The sequence below is a fragment of the Hyla sarda genome, chromosome 1 (genome assembly GCF_029499605.1).
Source record: "Hyla sarda isolate aHylSar1 chromosome 1, aHylSar1.hap1, whole genome shotgun sequence".
NCBI lineage: Eukaryota > Metazoa > Chordata > Amphibia > Anura > Hylidae > Hyla > Hyla sarda.
This window is the reverse complement of record NC_079189.1, coordinates 551,662,858-551,686,197: the sequence shown is the minus strand read 5'-3', so window position 1 is coordinate 551,686,197 and position 23,340 is coordinate 551,662,858. Positions and strand designations below refer to the sequence as shown.

Sequence of the window (23,340 nt, the reverse complement as noted above, 5' to 3'; positions counted from 1 at the left end):
AGACCCCAACCGATCTAAATTCATGACGTGTCTCTTCAACATTTCAAGTTTATTAAAATAACAGTACTTAAAAAAAAAAAAAAAATTATACAATTTTTCAATTTGAAAATTTCATAAAAACATGCTATATTTACACTGAGGAGAGCAAAAAAAAACATTTTTTTAAAAATTACAAAAAAACAAGTAAATTGGCTTATAGTAATATCCCTGACAGACAGGAATTGAAAATAGCTTTAACTATTAGACACCTTTTCGAACTTTTAAATTTTTTATCATTGCAATGCATGTTTAAAGTAATATTAAAAAAAAAAATGAATATTCATTTGTTTTATGCATTGTTAGCCACTTGCTTCTGCATCTTAGGGTGCATTCACACCACGTTTTTGCAAAACAGTTCCCGTATACGTTGCCAAACTACAACTCCCAGCATGCCCGGACAGCCTTTGGCTGTCCGGGCATGCTGGGAGTTGTAGTTTGGCAAAAACTGGAGGCACCCTAGTTGGGAAGCACTAAGCTCATATCTGTTCTTGCGTTCATTTGTTCGGAATTTGGTGTACATTCACATTTAGCAGAATACAGGAGGGTCAAGAGGCTGAGCCGACAGTAAGCCTGACCACATTGACACTGAATGGCATCAAGCAGCTTGCTATGAATCGTACATAATGCATGCAAGCTGCAAAAGAAAAAAAAGAAAAATATTGAAAATACAAGAAATATCTGTGTTCATATTATAAATGCACTGAGAAAAAAGGATGTAAAGGGGTTAATAACCATAGAGGCTAGGTTCACATGGTGGAATTTCCAAGTGGAATTTGGCAGAAAAATTCTGCTCTGAAATTCTGTTGCATTGTTTTCAATGGGATTCTGCAGTCGCCTAACCACCTCCAATCGGACACTTTTCCCCCGTCCATTGGAAAGGGGATAACATTTTCTAAGCTGGCTAACCCCTAACGGGGTACTCTGTGAAGACCTTTTTTTTTTTCTCCTAATCAACTGGTACCAGAAAGTTAAACAGATTTGTAAATTACTTCTATATAAAAAAAAGTATATATATAAAATCTTAATCCATCCAGTACATATCAGCTACTGTATGCTCCACAGGAAGCAGAGTTGTTCTTTTCTGTCTGACCACAGTGCTCTCTGCTGACACCTCTGTCCATATCAGGAACTCTCCGGAGTAGGAGAGGTTTGCTATGGGGATTTGCTCCTCCTCTGGACAGGAGGTGTCAGCAGAGAGCACTGTGGTCAGACTGAAAAGAACTACCCAACTTCCTGTGGAGCTTACAGCAGCTGATAAGTACTGAAAGGATTAAGATTTTTTAATAGAAGTTATTTACCAATCTGCTTAACTTTCTGGAGCCAGTTGATTGGGGGGGGGGGGGGGGGGGGGGGGAAGATGTTTCCATGCTCGTGACGTAACCACATCCACACCGCCCTCCACTCTCTCCATTCATGTCTATGGCGGCTGTGATCGCTCTGTGCACCGAATTACTGGGGTGCCGCGCCAGAGATCATGGGGGGGGGGGGGGGGGGTTCCCGTGGCTGGACCCCTGCAAACAGACATCCTTTGGATAGGGGATAAGATGTCAAGGGGTGAGTACACTTTAACTTAGCTGTGGAATTCCTATTGAAATCAATGGGAATCTGCTGCAAGGCGGAATCCTCACAGAATATCCTCATTGGGGCCTTAGGCTACTTTCATACTTAAAAAATAAATTAAAAAAATATACTCTTTTAGGGGCTACAGGAAAATCTGCAATGAACTAAAAATGTCAAAAATCTTAATTAGGTAGCAGAAATCTGTAATATATCTGCAGCTGCAAATGCTAAATGCATTTCTAGTTCGGTACCATTCACATATGCGGAATCTGGTGGAAAAATTCTGCTCTGAAATCGATGTGCAGCAGACTCCCATTGTTTACAATGGGATTCTGCTGCACAGTGTACACAGCAAAATTTCGGTACCGGAAACATCTGGCAGAGAAGTTCAATGTTAATAGTTTCTGTGCAATCCCCTCGGAAAATCATTGCTATAGAGATGGTGGATTTCCAAGCGGTCCTAGTGCCGTCTGAGTAAGCACCTGCTGCCCACAAAACTTCCGTCTGGAACTTCCACAAAAAAGTGTGGACGGGGCCTAAGTTCAGCCAACCTGATGGTTTTATGGGTCTCACGTAGCACATCCACAGCAATTTTTCTGCAGCTGAAATTACACTTGCAGGTTTTCTGCTGCAGAACTACGCAAGTGTCCACAGCGGAAAATCAGCAGAGGAAATCCTACGTGCAATTTCAGCTGCAGATGCGCTTTGTATGACCCTTCGTCTGCATAAATTAGTTCCTATTTTAAAAATGGATCTATGATGTATTTACATTGGGACAACTAGTGTTCCTAATGCTATATGAAGGGCTACTGATTTCACACAAGTGACTGACCTCTTCTATCAAATTGGTAACATTCCGGCAAAGAGTTCTATCTCCTGGGAAAACATGTTTGACAACCCACAGGGCTATCATTACCTCTCCGATAGGGGAAGCATCTAGATTCCCATGAGATCTAAAGAGAAAATCTGCATAGTTACTTTGGCCAGGATGACACAGGATTAGGATATGGGTTTCCAGTCCAAATTTGTGGGCGGTAAATCTGCAACAGCAAACCTCCAAATAGTACAGATTTGAGCGCGGAGTGTAAAGAGAAACAAAAAATAAAAAAAATAAAATAAAAAAGGAATCAAACAGCAAGACATTTTTGTGCAAATTTATCAAAAAATGGGAAAAATCCAGCGAATCCACAACATAAAATGATATTTTGCAGACTCAAAATCTGCGGAGGAGGGCAACAACCTGCTGATTTATTTTTTTTAGCACACAGAGCCTCATCCATTCTGCTGGTGCTGTAAAAAGATACACAGGGGGAGACTTATCAAAACCTGTCCAGAGGAAAAGTTGCCCAGTTGCCCATAGCAACCAATCAGATCGCTTCTTTCATTTTGCAGAGGCCTTGTTAAAAACAAAAGACGCAATCTGATTGGTTGCTATGGGCAACTCCGCAATTTTTCCTTTGGACAGGTTTTGATAAATCTCCCCCATAGAGTCAACACACAAATCTGCAAAGCATGTGTCCTGTGTGACCATGTCCTTAAAGGGGTACTCCGCCTCTACACATCTAGGGATAAGATGTCTGATCGTGGGGGGCCTGCCTCTGGGTAATCCCGCAATCTCCCTGCTCCACCCGGCGTACATTTAGAGCCTTGGGTGCAGCACTGGAGGCTTGTGACGTCACGGCCGCACCCCACTCATGACGTCACAGCTACGCCCCCTCCCATAGACTTGCATTGAGGCGGCATGCCCATGATGTCATGAGCAGGGTGTGACCGTGACCTCGGGACCACCCCCCCGTATGGCCAGTCACATGGCACGGAGCGAAGTTTGCTCCGTGCACCAGATGTCTGGAGTGCTGCAGCCAAGATTCAAAGGATAGGGATAAGATGTCAGATCATGGGGGGTCCCACGATCAGACATCTCATCCCCTATCCTTTGGATAGGGGATAAGATGTCTAGGGCCGGAGTACCACTTTAAGCTAAAGACAGGAGTGGATCCTGGATGTGTCTACTATGTGCTTTACCTTAAAAAAAAAGGGGTGTCATTAAAAACTGAACTGTGTGAATCCCTTATGCACAGAATAGACTAAGGGTGCGTTCACACGCCATTTGTTCTTGCGGGTTTTCCGCTGCGTATTTGAAAGTGGGCGGGCTCTTCTCGGCTGTCCGTAGCAGATTTTCCGCGGCAGAATTTACGCTGCAGAAAATCCACCGCAGTCCCTACTGACTTCAATGGGGCTTGCGGCGGATTTTTGCAGCGTAAATTCCTCTGCGGAAAATCTGCTGCAGACAGCCGAGAAGAGCCCGCCCCCTTTCAAATACGCAGCGGAAAACCCTCAAAGACAAATAGCGCGTGAACGCACCCTTAGTTCTCCATGCACGCTGCTCCATTAATGCTCTACTGGAGCCATAGACACAACTGAATGCTATTCTCTACTATCTCCAACTCCCATAGAAAATGAATGGAGCGGTGCCCAACCTGCCACTCCATTCTAACAGAAGACTCAGGCCCCTGTTCTCATGGTCTGTGACCTCCTCGCAGTCAAATAAGTATGTGGATTACCTATCAGGGGTCTCAGGAAGCTTGGTGATCAGATGTAAAGCCAACCAACCTGGTTGTTACACAGTTTTGTCAGAAACAGGTGCAAACATACAGAGTGCTGCAAATGGGGACTCATCTGCGAGATTTTCCCCTTGACAGGAAGTTGTGTAGTCCTTTCATTTTCAGTGTAGCATTGTCTCCTGTTTGTTTCCTCTCTCCCAAGACAAGGCATCAAGGAGGTTTGGCTGTATCCTGTCTTTGAGCTCGAGCCCTGTCACCTGAATGATGTCATCCCCTTTGACCTGCCCCTTCAGCTAACATCACTATCTGCCTGTCATATACACATATATATCTCCTTTAATCGGGACATTGAGGGAAGAATGAGAAGTGTTTACAGCATGCTGCCTTGCACTGAGCAATGCTGCAGGCAGAGGAGCAGACAGGCAATGCATACAGCAGATTTTGCAGACTTGCTGTGTGGAACAATAGTCTGCTGTTAAGCGAAATGTTTTGCAGCAGCGTTAAGCAAGGAGCTGGCAGGAGTGTTGTGGGAGGGGAATAGGCAGGGCTATAATGAAAAGCTGAGGTAAACCATTGCATTCTGCTCAACCAGGAAGCACAGTGATTATCTGACATATCAGTTTATTGTCTGGGGACCCTCCTAACAAAACATGACTGTCTAAAGCAGTGTTTCCCAACCAGGGTGCCTCCAGCTGTGGCCGAACTACAACTCCCAGCATGCCCGGACAGCCGAAGGCTGTCCGGGCATGCTGGTAGTTGTAGTTTGGCCACAGCTGGAGGCACCCTGGTTGGGAAACACTGGTCTAAAGTCAACCTCCTATAAATAGGCTCTACAAGTTGTGTCTGGTATAGCAGCTCGGCTCTATTGAGGTGACCAGTACTGAGCTGTAGTACTACTACACACACTCTCTAGACATGTGCCATGGATTGTGGAAGAAAGCAGCCATGTTTTTTTCAAATCCTTTTAGGGTTTGACAGATGAAGACAACTGAAGAACTTATTTTAAGGAGACATGTTTGACAATCTCAAAGATTTATGATCCTGAGTGTTCACTTCAACTAAGAACCTCACGTTACAAAGTTGGAGAAACTAGTTTGACCAACTTTCTTGCAACCTAAAATGAACCGTACAGGCAGAAAAAAATATATATACAAATACCACCCAAACTACGATCAATTATTCCTTATGAGAAAAGCTACAAAAACCTGATACAATCCACCACAGGGTGGTCAAACGTCACTATTTATTGATCATTCACACCTGCGTTCGGGAGCTTGGTTTGCAGAATTCAAATAAATAACACAAGACGGAAACCAGACGGAAACCAGACAGACCTCATTTAAAGTCAAAGAGACCTGGCGGTGTCCCTTGTGACATGGAGCGTCCAGGTGGTGTCTGAAATGAAGCTCCCTTCACCAGTGGAACCGTTACACACCTTACAACAAAGCCGTCCAATGGACCACAGTTTCCGGTATTGTACGGTACATTTTACTTGACAAAACAGCATTGGTATATTCTAGGGATCGACCGATTATCGGTTTGGCCGATAATCACGATTTTGGACATTATCGGTATCGGCAATTACCTTGCCGATAATGCCCCGTCCCCAGTCCAGAGACGACCATCGCCGCCGCTGCCCCATTGCCTCCCCCCATCCTCTGCCCACATACCGCTGCCGCTGCCCCATTGCCTCCCCCCATTCTCTGGCCACATGCCGCTGCCCCATCTCCTCCCCCCCCCCCCCATCCTCTGCCCACATACCGCCGCCCCATCGCCTCCCCGGTGTTATAATTACCTGTTCCCAGGGGTCCACGATCCTTCTGGCTCCTGCGCTGTTGCTGTGCGCTGCGCAATGACGATTGACGTCCCCAACGCGACGTCACCGCCAGTGCACACAGTGACAGTGCAGGATGCCGACGGAGCCAGAAGTATCGCGGACCCCCGGGAACAGGTAATTATAACAACGGGGATGGGGGGAGGCAATGGGGCGGCGGCGGTATGTGGGCAGAGGATGGGGGGAGGAGGCGATGGAGCAACTGTGGTGGTTAGACTCAGGACCCCAGGACAGGCAGGGGGAGAGAAGCGGGTGGCAGCGGCGGTCTCTGGCCCCGCAAAAGCCGCTGCAGTTCATTGATTTAAAGCACCCGCTTTAAATCATTAATCTGCAGCAGCTTCTGCCCCGCCGGGGTGGGGGGGTTGAAATAGCCGATAACTTATACCGATATTCCGGTATAAGTTATCGGCTATTGGCCTGAAAGGTGACAAATTATCGTTATCGGCCCTAAATAAAAAAAAAATAAAAAAACATATCAATCGATCCCTAGTATGTTCACACTACGTAATTTGAACGGAATCTCCGCTCACAGAATTCCATGAGCAAAGACTCCATCTGGCGGCGGTAGGACAGCGCTGCACCGTCACCATTGACAGCTATGCAGGACTTGTGGACTTCCGCGCAAACTATGAACCTGTTCCTCCATTGAAATTCTGCAATGTGAACGGGTCCGCGGAAGACCCATTCACGCTAAAGTTAGGAGTTCACACCGCGGAATTCTGACGCGCAATTCAGCGCATGGAATACCGCGCTAATTACTCAGTGTGAACATACCCTAAAGCATCCTGCACCATTTTGTCTGGTTATTTTTCACATGGTACTGCAGCGAACCCCCTCCAACACAAATGTGAACCAGGCCAGAAAAGAAAAGGATGCAAACAGGTTGCACAAGATTATGAAGGTTTTTTTTTTACCCTCCAGAAAGAGCACCACCCTTGCCCTTGGGCTGCGTCTAGCATTGCAGCTCAGCTCCATTCATGTAATTGGCCTCAGATTTGGGAGTTGGGTGACAACTATATTTTTATCATACTGAATTGCAAAAAAAACGATATAATATTGACCAAAGAATAATAGTCAGCATCCATGTAAGGCTAGGGCTACACAGAAACTTTGCTGGTGCAACAGCTTTTGCAAAACTACAACTTCCAGCATGCCCGGACAGCCGGTCCAGTGGAGCATAGAATATACATTAGGATTATTTTTTCTGTCAATTCTAGGTCCCGGTGCCATTTGGTTGTTAAATGGTATTAACACCTTCATCCCCCACCTCTGCCCATTTTAGGTCCCCCACTCTCCTTTTTTCTCTACCACAGGTAGGGTTATTCGTTTCACAAGGCTGGTTCATTTTGAACCGGGTTTCCCGATTCACGCATGTGCAATATGCGTATCACACACATGATGCGAACACGGCATGCGCAGTTATTTTGTGACGGAAGATAGTTACGGGAGAAATAGCGCATGCACTATTTCTTCCGTTTATTCTCCTGTCACAAAATAACGTCTGTTATTAATAATTAAAACGGATAATGTAAAAATCCCATAGACTATAATGGGATTTTGTAACGGACGTTTAATGGCTGATTTTCAGGGTTTTCATAACAGAACATCAGACAGATCTTTAAAACGGATGAATTTTATAGTGTGAAAGCAGCCTAACACCGGAGCGCCAACCGCAGGCAGAACGGGGATCAGTGCAGGCGGAGGTAAGCAAAGCAATTACCGTATACACTCAAGTATAAGCCGAGTTTTTCAGCCCGATGGCTTATACTCGAGTGAACAAAAAAAAAAATTTCTGGCTTTAGCTGTGAGGGGATGGTCCCGGCCGTCCATCTCCGCCTGTCAATCCCTTCTCAGTGGTCTTCATCCTGCGGACCTCCAGATGTTGCAAAACTACAACTCCCAGCATGCCCGGACAGCCATCGGCTGTCCGGGCATGCTGGGAGTTGTAGTTTTGAAACATCTGGAGGTCCGCAGGATGAAGACCACTGAGGCCTTCGTCATCATCCAAACTCCCCTTTTGTTTTCTACTCACCTCCCCTCGGCGGGGAGGAAGGGTGGGCTGGTCCGGGCCTTCCATATTCGACCACCTATGCTGCAGGGACCGTCCGGTCGGGAGGGTTAGTCGTAAATATGGACGGCCCGGACCAGCTCACCCTTCCTTCCCACTGAGGGGAGGTGAGTAGAAAACAAAAAGGGGGGGTCTGGATGATCACGAAGGAGGCCCATGGTCTTCAACCTGCGGACCTCCAGATGTTTCAAAACTACAACTCCCAGCATGCCCGGACAGCCGATGGCTGTCGGGGCATGCTGGGAGTTGTAGTTTTGCAACATCTGGAGGTCTGCAGGTTGAAGACCACTGAGAGGGGATTGACAGGCGGTGATGATAATGACTAGGGGGGGGGATGATAATGACGGGGTTCTGGATGATGACAGGGGGGGATGATGTATTTCCCACCCTAGGCTTATAGTCGAGTCAATAACTTTTCCTGAGTTTTTGGGGTGAAATTTGGGGCCTCGGCTTATATCCGGGTCGGCTTATACTCGAGTATACACAGTAGATTTTTTTTTTTTTTAAATGATGGCCAAGCCTTATTAGGAAGGGCTGACAAAAAGCTGCCTTGGGGCCTGTTCTCACTACAGATTACAGTACAAAACTACTTTGGTCAATGCTGCACCAAAAGGATAGTCGCAGCTTGGACACCACAGTCCTATATTTTAACCCAGCATATGCACAAGGGATAAACTGCTTTGCCCATCTTCTATTTCGACCAGTTGTGACAACTCTCCTCAATAAAGAATATAACTCAGTAGTGTTATATAATGCCTTCAGCGATCAGGGCATCATGGGACTTGTAGTTTAGCAACAGCTGGAGAGCCACAGGTTTGAGAACACTACATTATATGAACAGGAATTAGCTCTATATATAACACCAGACAAACCCAAGATGATGCCATTTACAAGATAATATTACATAATGTAGACTATAAAACAGCACAAACAAGCATCGTATCATCCACAGCCATTCCCTACAATAATGATGGAGGAGAGAATGTACAGAACTATGTATTCAGGAATGGAAAAGCACAGATTCTTAAAGGGGTACTCCAGACTTATAGCAATAATTCTTTATATATGTTTTGCACAGATTCAGCAGGGGGGGGGGGGGTGATTGCCAAAATTGTATATCCAGGGCGGGGTCCAGAACTAGTCTATGGACGCATAGTAATATTAGCATCTGCTATTATGGTCAATGTAGTAGTGAGGGGCCCTATACCGAAATGGGTTTAAACAACAAAGGGGGAGATTTATCAATGCATTCCTGATACTTTTCTGGTTGTAATTTGGCGCATTTATCTTGCGCAGTGAAATAGACATCTTTGGCAAAAGTGACTGAAATCCAGTGCTTCATTCTTGACTATACAGTGGACGAGATTTATTAAAGGGGTACTCCACTGGCCAGCGTTCGGAAGTAAATGCTCCGAAAGGCTGTTTTCACGCTGCGGGGGTCGACCACGCCCCTTGTGACGTCATGGTCATGCCCCCTCCATGCAAGTCAATGGGAGGGGGCGTGATGGCCGTCACGCCCCCTCACATTGACTTGCATGGAGGGGGCATGACCATGACGTCACGAGGGGCTTGGCCGACCCCGGCAGTGCGGAAAAAAAAACAGCCTTCGGAGCATTTACTTCTAGTACCGCTTTAACTGCTTCTTTTTTAAAAGGGCGCAAAACTAATGTATAAACGTTAAAATATTAAAATAAAGTTCTGAAGTGATTTTTATTTTTTGCTAAATTTTGATACATTTATTGCATGTAAGACAAAAACACAGCAAAAAATAAAAATAAAATAAAAAGCTGTAAAGTGGCTGCACACAGACATATTGATAAATCTTCCCCTTTATTCCTAAACTGCCAAATAATCACAAAAAGAGGCGTCACAGACACCATACACCCACAAAATACAGCCATTCCTAATGACTGCAAGAAAACAGCAACACCTCCATGATAGTAATAAACAGATCCGAGGTCAGCTCTTGTGTAACTACAACTCCCATAGGCCGTCTGGGCAGGATAGGAGTTGCAGTTTCACAATAGATGAAAAGCCCCAGGTTGCAGTCTATACACAGATACATAGAACTTGAAACATGGCGTACATTAGTTATTTCTAACTGGAATGCCATTGACTTTGTGCGGCAATTCTTCACCCTTTTCGAGTCCTCTGCTTCTTGTCAGTGAATGGAAATATTCTGTACACTACATGGTAGAGATGTCCTGATACCAGACAAGTCCTGCACCACTATCAGAGGCCTCGGCATGTGAGCGGAGGGAAGGCGAGTGGGATTTTTATTATTTCCTTTTGTTGGGGACTTATTGGGGGAAACTATGAACGATGGCTTCTACTTGATAGGAGGTTCCCTACCTACCTGACTACCAACCTACCAGGGGCTTGTGCCTAATGGGAGGATTCCCTACTTATTTTCTACATAAAAGTGGGTTTTCCCACCTACATACTGGGGGATTCTACTTAATAGGGGGAGGGCGATTTCCTTCCTTCCTACCTACCGGGGGCTTCTATCTAATGTGGGGTGACATATCTTAAAGGAGTAATTCGGTATAGAGATTTTCTGTTTCTTTTACAAATTTACCATTCTATCAGGTATAAAAAAAAATGTACTTAACTTGCCCCACTGTGGTCCCTAATGCCCCCTTACTCTGGGTTCCCTGTGGTAAAAACACCTCACTTTGTGGCACAGCAGTCACTGGCGACAGGGATGTCCTGCCTCAGCCAGAGATTGGCATAGCTACAATCTGAAGTATTGAGCCCCGGGACCTGGTAGAAGAATGGGGTCGGGGCTCAATACGTCAGATTGCCGCTATGCCAATTTCTGGCTGAGGGGGGAAATCCCTGAAGCCAGCGACTGCTGAGCCACAAAGTGAGGTGTTTTTACCACAGGGAACCCGGAAGAGACGAGCATCAGGAGCCGAAATGAGGAAATGGAGTAAGTAGATGTTTATACCTGACAAAATGGTAAATTTGTTTTAGAGTGCTTTCACACGCTAGTAACAAGCAGCGGGTTTCCCGCTACGGGAAACCCGCTGTGAGTTACGCTACCATTCATTTGAATTGACAGTCCACAAATCTGACACTATTGCGGACTGTCTGTGGACCCATTTAAATTAATGGTAGCGTAACTCGCAGCGGGAAACCCGCTGCTAGTTACTAGCATGTGAACGCACCCTTAACCCCTTAAGGACGCAGGACGTAAATGTACGTCCTGGTGAGGTGGTACTTAACGCACCAGGACGTACATTTACGTCCTAAGCATAACCGCGGGCATCGGAGCGATGCCCGTGTCATGCGCGGCTGATCCCGGCTGCTGATCGCAGCCAGGGACCCGCCGGCAATGGCCGACGCCCGCGATCTCGCGGGCGTCCGCCATTAACCCCTCAGGTGCCGGGATCAATACAGATCCCGGCATCTGCGGCAATTCGCGATTAAAATGAACGATCGGATCGCCCGCAGCGCTGCTGCGGGGATCCGATCATTCAGAACGCCGCACGGAGGTCCCCTCACCTTCCTCCGTGCGGCTCCCGGCGTCTCCTGCTCTGGTCTGTGATCGAGCAGACCAGAGCAGAAGATCACCGATAACACTGATCTGTTCTATGTCCTATACATAGAACAGATCAGTATTAGCAATCATGGTATTGCTATGAATAGTCCCCTATGGGACTAGTAAAAGTAAAAAAAAAGTGAAAAATCCCCTCCCCCAATAAAAAAGTAAAACGTCCGTTTTTTCCTATTTTACCCCCAAAAAGCGTAAAAAACATTTTTTATAGACATATTTGGTATCGCCGCGTGCGTAAATGTCCGAACTATTAAAATAAAATGTTAATGATCCCGTACGGTGAACGGCGTGAACGAAAAAAAATTTTAAAAAAAGTCCAAAATTCCTACTTTTTTAATACATTTTATTAAAAAAAAATTATAAAAAATGTATTAAAAGTTTTTTATATGCAAATGTGGTATCAAAAAAAAGTACAGATCATGGCGCAAAAAATGAGCCCCCATACCGCCGCTTATACGGAAAAATAAAAAAGTTATAGGTCATCAAAATAAAGGGATTATAAACGTACTAATTTGGTTAAAAAGTTTGTGATTTTTTTTAAGCGCAACAATAATATAAAAGTATATAATAATGGGTATCATTTTAATCGTATTGACCCTCAGAATAAAGAGCACATGTCATTTTTACCAGAAATTGTACGGCGTGAAAACAAAACCTTCCAAAATTAGCAAAATTGCGTTTTTCGTTTTAATTTCCCCACAAAAATAGTGTTTTTTGGTTGCGCCATACATTTTATGATATAATGAGTGATGTCATTACAAAGGACAACTGGTCGCGCAAAAAACAAGCCCTCATACTAGTCTGTGGATGAAAATATAAAAGAGTTATGATTTTTAGAAGGCGAGGAGGAAAAAATAAAAACGTAAAAATTAAATTGTCTGAGTCCTTAAGGCCAAAATGGGCTGAGTCCTTAAGGGGTTAAAAGAAAAGAAAAAAAAAAACTCTCGGAGTACTTCTTTATTATGAGGGTCAGTGAGGGCCACATGTTCGACTTTTGCCTGGGGCCTCACAAGGCCTAGAGCCACCTCTGCAGTCACATGACATTAAGTATTGGTGATTGGTATTGGAGAGTATTTGAAAAAGTATCAGCACTCATGTCCCAATACCGGTATCATGACATACCTACTACAGTATACGGGTACGTTCACATGTGGGCAGATATTCTGCTGGTAAATCAATGATAAAATCTGCACCTAAATCTGCATTCGTGAACGTACCCTACAAGCCTTTCCTAACCTGACACTCTTCAGCTTTTGCGAAACTATAACTCCCATCATGGGAATCGTAGTTTGCACCAGCTGGAGAGCTACAGGTTGGAGAACACCAATATAATGGTCAACTGAATGTCTTGTGTCAACTAGCGATTTTTACAAGATAAAACATAAAGGGGTACTCCACTGCCCAAGCGTCCGGAACGTTCAGTTCAGAAGTCTGGGTAAGGGGGTCGTGACATCACACCCCCTCAATGCAAGTCTATGAGAGGGGGCGTGACGTCCGTCACGCCCCCTTCCATAGACTTGCATTGAGGGGGCGTGGTGTGATGTCACGACCCCCCCCCCCCGTAGCCAGAATTCAGAACTAAATGTTCCGGACACTGGGGCAGTGGAGTACCCCTTTAATGGCATCCCAAGGCTAAAAAGTCATCCTCAGAAGACCTGCTTCTAACAACTGAGGGTTTGTCACAATGATTTGGTCATCCCGCAGGGTTGGACAGTAGCATAATGTAATGTAGATTACTACTGAGGAAGATTGTCTGGACTCCACTGTAGCAAACCCTCAGCTGTGAAGGATGAGATCTCCACAAGCTCCTAATGTACTTGTCAGAGAGTTCATCTGTTTTGAACAACAACTCCCAGAGAGTATCAGCGCAGGCTGGGAGTTGTAGTCTCAAAACAGATGAAAAGCCCCAGGGGAAATCACATTTCACAACTAGGATAGTTCTTTCTAACTCGAAAGCCATTAACTTTGCATCACCATTCCCCATCAGTACCTCCGCTTGCTGTCAGTGATTGGAACTATTACTCAACTATTACAAAACCACAACTCCTATTGTGTCCTGCATTAGGGAGTTGTAGTGTTGTAATAGCTGGTGAGCCACAGCCCGGTAAAGACTGATAATAGAGTGAATGTCTCCAATCTAGGATAATACTTCATGACGTCCTGACTTGGACCCCCACTTCACACAGCAGAGGGTTTGTCACAATGATTCAGTGCAGATAACAGCCCTTCTGTTAGGATAGCAACATCACGTATGGAGATCACAGAGGATTGTAGTAATCCCTCAGTTGTGAAGGATTAGATAAAGGGTTTTCCCAACCAGCGTTTGCAAAACTACAACTCCCAGCATGCCCTGATAGCCAAACAGCTGGAATTTCTAGTTTTGCAACAGCTGGAGGCACACAGGTTGGGGAAACACAGTCTATTCACTGACAGCAATTGGAAACCTTTCCTGACGTCCTGACTTAGACCTGCTTACAATAGCTGAGGGTTTGTCGCAACGTTTCGGTGCAGATAACAGCCCTTTGTGGTTGGATAGCAATATCACGTATGCAGATCACAGGGGTCTGTAGTAATCCGTCAGTTGTGAAGGATTAGACAAGTGTTTTCCCCAACCAGCGTTTGTAAAACTACAACTCCCAGCATGTCTGGACAGCCAACAGCTGGGAGTTGCAATTTTGCAACAGCTGGAGGCACGCTGGTAGGAAAACTGTTTATTCACTGACCGCAATCAGATATTTTGCAAATGGTAAGAAATGGCAATACATAAAGTATAATGCAAAGTGGCAGATCCCTTTTGTTATAGCAGAATCAGCTTTCGGGGCAGCCATGCCAGCAGCAGCGCTGGTCACTGGGCATGTAGACTGGCACTGTTTAGTCTCAGTGTGTCTCCAGCTGCTGCAAAACTACAACTCCCAGCATGTCTCAACAGCCAACAGCTGGGAGTTGCAATTTTGCAACAGCTGAAGGCATGCTGGTAGGAAAACTGTTTATTCACCGACAGCTATCAGACATTTTGCAACAGCTGGAGGCACGCTGGTAGGAAAACTGTTTATTCACTGACAGCAATCAGATATTTTGCAAATGGGAAGAAATGGCAAGACAAAGTATAATGCAAAGTGGCAGATCCCTTTTCGGGGTAGCCATGCCAGCAGCAGCGCTGGTCACTGGGCATGCAGACTGGCATTGTTTAGTCTCAAACAGTGTGTCTCCAGCTGTTGCAAAACTACAACTCCCAGCATGCCCGGACAGCCTGCGGCTGTCCGGGCATGCTGGGAGTTGTAGTTTTGCAACAGCACTGTCTGCAAAACAATGGATTGGCACTTTTTAATGGCACCCAGAGATGTCATGATAGGTGGCAGAAGGCCATGGCAGCCCCCAGTACCCTGCAAGGTGGCAGCCACCTGTGTGACCCAGGCACAGCCCTCATTAGGCAGCATTAGCAGTGCCATTGCCTGGTCAATGAGGCAGGATGCAGGGCAGATCACTGAAGCATGCATGATGGGGTTGCATTCTCCAGCCAGCAGCCATCTAATGGCAGGGAAGTGTCCCGGGCATGGTGAGGGTGGCACATACCATGTAATCCATGGACTCATGCAGTGGTAGCGATGAAGGAGGACTGCTCTCCGCTGGGAGTCCCGGCCACTGCCGCTCAATAACACAGCCCTGGGAAGTTGCTGCTTCTGCTGGAGCTGTCCCCTCTCTCCTCTTCCTTCTCCTCCCACCTCCCTCCTGTAAACGCCTGGCAGCCAGCACTGCTCATGGAGGAAGCGAGCAGCTCTGACCACGCCCCTTCATCGTAAAGGTACCACCAACCACGCCCATCTCCATAAAAGGTAACAAAGGCCACACCCAATCGCGCTGGCTAAAGCATAAAAAAAAAAAAACACGCCCTTAAACGATTAGCCGCGCCCCGTTATCCACTATCCACGCCCCGTTTTACGACGGTGATCTCCCCCCTACAGTGAGCGAAACTCGTCACCTGTCACATGACTACTCACGTGGTCGAGGGCTGTGTTTTGTTTTATTAAAATATTGATTGTGCTAAACCTGTCAGTTTTTTTTACACTCATGTAGATAATATGGGGAGGGGGTGGTATTTATCAAAATCTGTGTAAAGCAAGAGGGGTGCAGTTGCCTATAGCAACCAATCAGATTGCGTGTTTCTTTTTTAACCAGTTAAGGACGCAGGGTTTTTCAGTTTTTTGCATTTTCATTTTTTCCTCATCACCTTCTAAAAATCATAACGCTTTCAATTTTGCACATGCAATTCCATATGATGGCTTATTTTTTGCGCCAACAATTCTACTTTGCAGTGACATTAGTCATTTTACCCAAAAATCCACGGCGAAATGGGAAAAAAAATCATTGTGCAACAAAATTGAAGAAAAACATTTCATTTTGTAACTTTTGAGGGCTTCCGTTTCTACGCAGTGCATTTTTCGGTAAAAATGACACCTTATCTTTATTCTGTAGGTCCATAGGGTTAAAATGATACCCTACTTATATAGGTTTGATTTTGTCGCACTTCTGGAAAAAATCCTAACTACATGTAGGAAAATTTATACGTAAAAAATTGTCATCTCCTCACCCCTATAACTTTTTTACTTTTCCGCATATTGGGCGGTATGAGGGCTCATTTTTTGCGCCGTGATCTGAAGTTTTTATCGGTACCATTTATGTATTGATCGGACTTTTTGATCACTTTTTATTCATTTTTTCATGATATAAAAAGTGACCAAAAATATGCTATTTTGGACTTTGTAATTTTTTGCACGTACGCCATTGACTGTGTGATTTAATTTAATGATATATTTTTATAGTTCGGACATTTCCGCACGTGGCGATACCCCATATGTTTATTTTTATTTACAGTTTTTTTTTCATGGGAAAAGGGGGGTGATTCAAACTTTTATTAGGGAAGGGGTTAAGTGACCTTTGTTAACTTTTTTTTTTTCACTTTTTTTTTGCAGTGTTATAGCTCCCATAGGGACCTATAACACTGCACACACTGATCTCTTAAGCTGATTTCACACTATAAAATTCATCCGTTTTAAAGATCCGTTTGATGTTCCGTTATGAAAACCCTGAAAATCGGCCATTAACCGTCCATTAGAAAATCCCATTATAGTCTATGGAATTTTTACATTATACGTTTTAATCCGTTATAGTCCGTTATTAATAACGGACGTTATTTTGTGATGGGAGAATGAACAGAAGAAATAGTGCGTGCACTATTTCTCCCATTACTATCTTCCGTCACAAACTCCCATTACTATCTTCCGTCACAAAATAATGTCCGTTATCCATAACGGGCTATAACGGATTAAAACAGATAATGTAAAATTCTCATAGACTATAATGGGATTTTCTAACGGACGTATGGGATTTTCTAACGGACGTTTAATGGCCGATTTTCAGGGTTTTCATAACGGAACATCAAACAGATCTTTAAAACGGATGATTTTTATAGTGTGAAAGCAGCCTTAGGCTGATCCCTGCAAAGCCATAGCTTTGCATGGATCAGCGAGATAGGGGCTCAATTGCTCAAGCCTGTAGCTCAGGCTTGGAGCAATCAAACCCCGATCGGACGCGGCAGAGACAGGTAAGGGGACCTCCACTCGCGTCCTAGCTGATCGGGACATCGCGATTTTATCGCGATGTCCTGATCAGCCCGACTGAGCTGCCGGGAAGTGTTTACTTTCACTTTCAGATGCGGCGGTCAACTTTGATCGCCGCGTCTAAAGGGTTAATAGCGCGCGGCACAACGATCTGTGCCGCGCGCTGTTAGTCCAGGGTCCCGGCTATGAATAGCAGCCGGGACCGACCCGGTGTGATGCAGGGTTTTAAACACCGGGACCTGGTGTAGGGCGTACAGGTACGCCCAACGTCCTTAAAGGAGATCTGCAGCGTTACAAACACTTATCCCCTATCCTCAAGATAGGGGATAAGTGTTTGATCGCGGGGTCCAAACGCTGGGGCCCCCGGCGATCTCCTGTACGGGGCCGCGGCTCTCCCGTGCAGGGGGCGTGCCTGCCGCAGCATGACGTTGCGGCCGTCATGCCTCCTCCATACCTCTCTATGGGAGAGGCGGGGAGGCAGCATTCGTGCCTCCCCGCACCCCCCATAGAACTGTATGGGGACGGGGAGGAGACGGGGCGTCACCGTCGACCTCTAGGTCGACGCTACGCGCCTTAGCGCTTATGGTGGCGCCCCATTAGGGAGATCTGGGGGTCCCAGCGGTCGGACCCCCCGCGATCACACACTTATCCCCTATCCTGTGGATAGGGGATAAGTGTAATGCCGCTGCAGATGTCCTTTAAGAGGTTAAAAAAGGCCTCTGAAAAATTAAAAAAGCTATCTGATTGGTTGCTATGGGCAACTGGTCAATTCTAAGGCTCTGATAAATCTCCCAAACATGTTATTTTTAATGTACAATAAAGTGCACTAAAATGATTTTGTATTCTTAATTCTTAAAATGTATTTTTTTATTTTTTTATTACATGTTTTTTATTTTATACATCCTATGCTGACATACTTCCGTGAGCTTATCCATTATGTGTCCCTTTGACACAGGCTTCTGTTAGGGCAACAACTTGGGGTCTTTATTATGATACATTTACTATTCTCTTAACCCCCTTAGAACTCAAGGATTTTTTATTGTTGCACTTCCTCCTCGCCATAACACTTTCCATTTTCCACCTACAGACCCAAGGGTTTATTTTTTGCACCACCAATTGTACTTTGCAACGTACTTGTACTCATATACCTCCAAACCTACAGTGAAACCTAAAAAAATTGTGGGGCAAAGTTGGAAAAATAAATGCAATTATGCAACCTATGGGGGCTTCCATCTCCATGCAGTGTACTTTTTGGTAAAATGCCATGTTACCTTTCTTCTGTACGTCCATACAGTTACAACTAAACCCATAGTTTATATAGGTTTTATTTTATTACTTTAATTATAACTTTTTGTATGAAAATTTGTATGCTTACAATTTTCCTCTTCCAACCCCTATAACCATTACATTTTTCCATATATGAGGATTTATGAGGGCCCATTTATCTTTATTTTAGGCTAAAATGTTCAGCCTAAAGTCTACCTGCGTGTTATACGCCGATAAGCCGCTGCAGTTCAATGATTTAAAGAGACCGCCACCGCTGTCGGCTTCTCTGCCCCTGCCTGTCCTGGGGTCTAGAGCACTGCTGCCGGCCCTTCTCTCCCCCTGGCTACCGGTGCCGCTGCCCGTTCTCTCCCCCTGACTATCGGTGCCGGCGCCGCTGCCCCGTTGCCTCCCCTATCCCTGGTTGTATAATTACCTGTTGCCGGGGTAGGGTCCGCGCTGCTTCAGGCCTCCGGTGTGCGTCCCCTGCGTTGTTCCTATGCGCTGCGATACGCAATGACGTCACTCGTCATTGCGCCGTGCAGTGCATAGCAACGACGCATGGGACGCACACTGGAGGCCTGAAGCAGCGCGGACCGGACCCTGGCAACAGGTAATTATACAACCGGGGATGGGGGAGGCAACTGGGCAGCGGCGCCGGCAATGGGTGCCGCTGCCCCTTCTCTGTGTCTGATCGTGCATCACAGGAGAAGCTAAGTAAAGTCAGTCACTAGTAAGCATGTCACCAGTCAAGTCAGTTTACAGTCCAGAGTGTCCAAAGTCATGTCGTGTAAAAGTCATGTTTCATAAAAGGGTCACGTACCTGAAACGCGTCAACCACAACATGTTGACTATCTGGATCTTATCTTGTAACATGTTTTCACACTACAACCTCCATCATCCTTCTATTTCTGGCGTCACAAACCTGAAATCCTGCTATAACAACTTTCTAAATGCAAAGAGGATACAGAGAAATCACACTTAACTCCTCAGCTCCTGTCAGCCTTCTCCTGCTTCACTCAGATGACAAAGACGGGCCCTTAGAACGCATTATGGTCTTCATTGCTTGTTAGTGAAGCCAAGAAAGGCTAAATTGCACATCGCAACTTCTCCAGTTAACTGGAATTTCACGTTTTCGGCTGCCTGTGAGAATAGCTTGTGTGCATGTGTCCTCATGACAACACTGCCTCCTTCTGTGCTTTGGCAGCTTAGTGTTATCATAGGGACACCAGCCCTCACAGAATCCAGTCAAAATCCAGCTTTTGCTATTTTCACCCAGATAAGAAAACTGTTTTTTATGAAGCCCCATGTGCCCATTATAACATTCCAGAGCACCTGCAAAGGAAAAGGTTAAACCTGGGATATAAAGCAATAACGCTATATGAACTTGGCCTAAGCCAGCTATTTGAATCCTGAAACATACTTTATTCGGGGCGTCTATGTGAACCTCTGGCATAAGAAACACTTAAAGGGGTATTCCTGCTTTATACATCTTATCCCCTGTCCAAAGGATAGAGGATAAGATGTATGATCGCAGGGGTTCTGCCGCTGGAGACCCCCTTGATCTTGGTGCAGCCTCTGGTATTCTGTGCCGGGCGCTGCCTTCGAGACGGCGATGTGAGGTCACAGCCATGCCCCATAGTGACGTCACACCACACCCCTCCATTCATGTCTATGGGAGGGAGCGTGGCAGTCAGAGTGGAAAGAACTTTACAACTTCCTCAAGAGCATAGAGCCCTGATAAAAGCTGGAAGTATTATGATTTTTAAATAGAAGAAATTACAAATCTGTTAACTTTCTGGCACCAGAAGATTAGAATTTTTTTTATTTCCACTGGAGTACCCCTTTAAAGCTCCTGAGCCCCCAAAGCAAAATTCCACGGCCATGGAACCTTCTACTATATTATATACTGTATTTGTCCTACTGAATATAGTGGAAGCTTCCATGGCCTGAGTTCAACTGCTACCACTGGGCCCCAGGTTAGGATTTGAGATAGTGAAATGTCTCTTTCTGAGCCAGTAGCTCCATTCATATCTTCTTGGTTGAGATGGAAATATGTCAGTAGCTGTTATAGGCATGTACTTTCTAAGTCTGAACAACCTGGTAATGGAATATGAAAAGTCTCCTTAGAACACATAAGCTACTTTTTGAGAAAATTAATATTACATAAAGCTTTCAGGGAGACAGCACAGAGAGATGTGCATTAATGTTTAATAGGTATCTATCATTTATGACGTGTGGGCATAGTGATGATGTATTGTTATAGGTCACAGCATACAACCAAAGGTGTACCTTTTGTGGCAAACTGCCACGGGGTGTCTCGGGGTGCGATGGTGTGGTGGATGGGGCAGATGTTGTAGCCCAGGGGCAAGGTGTTATTAACCCCTAAATGTTCATGACGCCAGGGCGTGGATTTCCCGGTAACCACCCGAACAGTAGTACCGCTATCCCAATGTTAGGCAAGGCAATAATAATAAAAGACCAGGTAAGGGTTAACGGTAGCTTTACTGAGGTAGACAGATGGTAATAGTCTTTACATCTAGGCCAGGATTCCAGAAAGGTGGCCAGTAACACAGAAGGACCTCGCAGCTTGCTGGGACTTGTAGTGACTTTGATAGACTTTAGTTCAGCCACGCAGACTATAATAGACTTGATTTTTGGCTTGACTTTAGACTGGACTAGGTTGTAGATAGTGACAGCAGAAATAGACTTGACTTACTGGAATGTGGATGTAGGTGGCTTGAGGCCTCCAGATATGCTGGACACTAACTCTGAGACATCTGGTCTTTACTGTAAGTGTACACGGACCGGGTAGGGGACAACTTGACATGGTCTAGCGCGACCAACTGGTTAGGCCTTTCACTCTGGATGGAGGTGCTCTGGCGTCCTTGCGCCCATTCTTGGTGACGTTGCAGACGGCACACTCACTGCACCCAATCCAGTAAAATCTTCGCCTGACAGTAGCTTCAGTCTTGTGGACTCCAAAGAGTTCCGATTGATCATGGTAGACGTTGAGGACCATCGCCGCATCTCTTTGGGGTACCAGGATCTGATGAAGTCGTTCACCTGAAACCGGATCCAAAGAGTTTCGTTACAACAGTCCCTTGTGTATGAACAGTCGCTTCCTCTGTCGCCACAGACACTTCAACTCTTAGTCGCTCTGGGTCCGGCATGGACGGGTTGGTACCTTTTTCAACAGAATGCAGTCCAACAGATCCCCCATGACTCGACTTTCGTCCTGCAGAGTCTTCAAGGTATATAGGTCTTCCTGGACCTTCTCGGACCGGGATCCACCCTCTTCAAAGGTGGTCGCAGGAACTTCCGGTTCCGGCGCTGCTATGAGAGGACGCGGCTGAAAGAGCTCCCGCGCCTCCCGACAACGAACGCACCTCTCAACCTGCTACAGCGGGTTCCCGGGACTGCCTTCCACCTGGGACCCTTCTCCTGCACACCGGGCATCTGCATGGAGAGATACTTACTCCGCAGCTCCCGCGATTCACCGGCAGACCGGACTCCCCGCAAGGCCTCGCAGCGTGCGACCGCGGCGCCACGTGACACGGCGCCTGCAGAGGACTCGCCACAGCAGCGCCTCTCCCAATAAGCATACCGGCAGCGGCGGGGACAAAATCGGGCCAGCAGCAACCGGAGTGTGCCGCCCCACTCCCCTGCACGATCTACTCCTGGGAACAAGGTCAGTGCTATTCATAGTGTGCCTCCCACTCCTCCCCTGGACTCTGCATATACTGGGGAGCAAAACATGGAGGTAGGAGGATCCCTCATCCCCCCTCTGACTGGGGCTCCTATCATACCTGCTCAGGACTCCTTGCCTACTACAAGTGCCCACCTCAGTCCCACCATATGCACTGAACTGATATCGGGGGCTGCAGCCACAGTCCCTCTACCCTCTGATCTCTCACAGGGCTTTGATTTTAAATTGCTGGCAGCTAAGATTATCGCACAAGTTATGCCTGATATCCAAAAGTCTCTGGAGGCAACTCTGCAGGCATCTTTTGCTTCTCTTCGGCGGGATTTATCCCAAACCAATTCATCAGTGGCTACTCTTAAGACTGAAGTGGCTATGTTGCGCCAGCACCACTCTGATACCTCGTCCCAAATGTCGGAGTTATTGCAGGAAAATGCCAGTTTATGGGCCAAAATTGATGACTTGGAAAACCGTTCGAGACGGAACAATTTACGTATCGTGGGCTTATCAGAACAGGTACCTGCCTTAGACCTCCAGCACTTATGTGAAATCGAATTGACGGAAGCACTGGGTATTGATCACTACTGCAGGGTGGAGAGGGCGCACAGACTGGGCCCGGACCCGGGGAGCCAGAGGGATACATCTCGCCCGCCACAAACGGGACAATCCAATCGACCCCATCAGGTCATTTTCAAGCTACTTGACTACAATGATCGCCAGGCTATACTGAGGGCTTTTAGGAGGCGCCCCACTCCACTGATTATCCGTGACTGCACTATTCTCATATTCGAGGACTTTTCAGCAACGGTGGCTAGACGACGCAGGGCATTCAGTGGAATATGTTCCGAATTGTTTTCCCGCAAGATCAAATTTCAGCTTCAATTTCCTGCTTCCCTGCGTGTCTTTCATGGAGATGGCACGTCTTCACTATACAGGAGCCCTTCTGCTGCAACAGCTGCACTACAAAATTCGGCTCCAGTCGCTAGTTCTGAGACGACTCAGCGGTCACTTACTGAACCTACCCCTAATACTTCACCTGGTCGCCTGAATTCACAGCGTGATGGCTTTTAAGTCTTGTTGGCAGTCCCGCGTCTGAAGCCTCTTTCGATGAGGAGACACTGTGGACAATTTACAT

General features: G+C 46.1%; 1 protein-coding gene across 3 annotated transcripts in view; it reads right to left on the bottom strand.

The window, feature by feature from the left end:
• Positions 1-15,491, bottom strand: part of ARL15 (ADP ribosylation factor like GTPase 15) — a 263,307-nt gene extending 247,816 nt beyond the window's left edge. The window contains exon 1 of one of the 3 annotated variants that reach the window (XM_056541755.1): positions 15,195-15,491. In XM_056541755.1, coding sequence (XP_056397730.1) covers positions 15,195-15,206 — 12 coding nt within the window. In that variant the 5' untranslated portion in view covers positions 15,207-15,491. The remainder of the gene's footprint in view (positions 1-15,194) is intronic. The other 2 variants (XM_056541763.1, XM_056541778.1) reach the window with 2 other exon arrangements.
• Between the last annotated feature and the right edge of the window lie 7,849 nt (positions 15,492-23,340).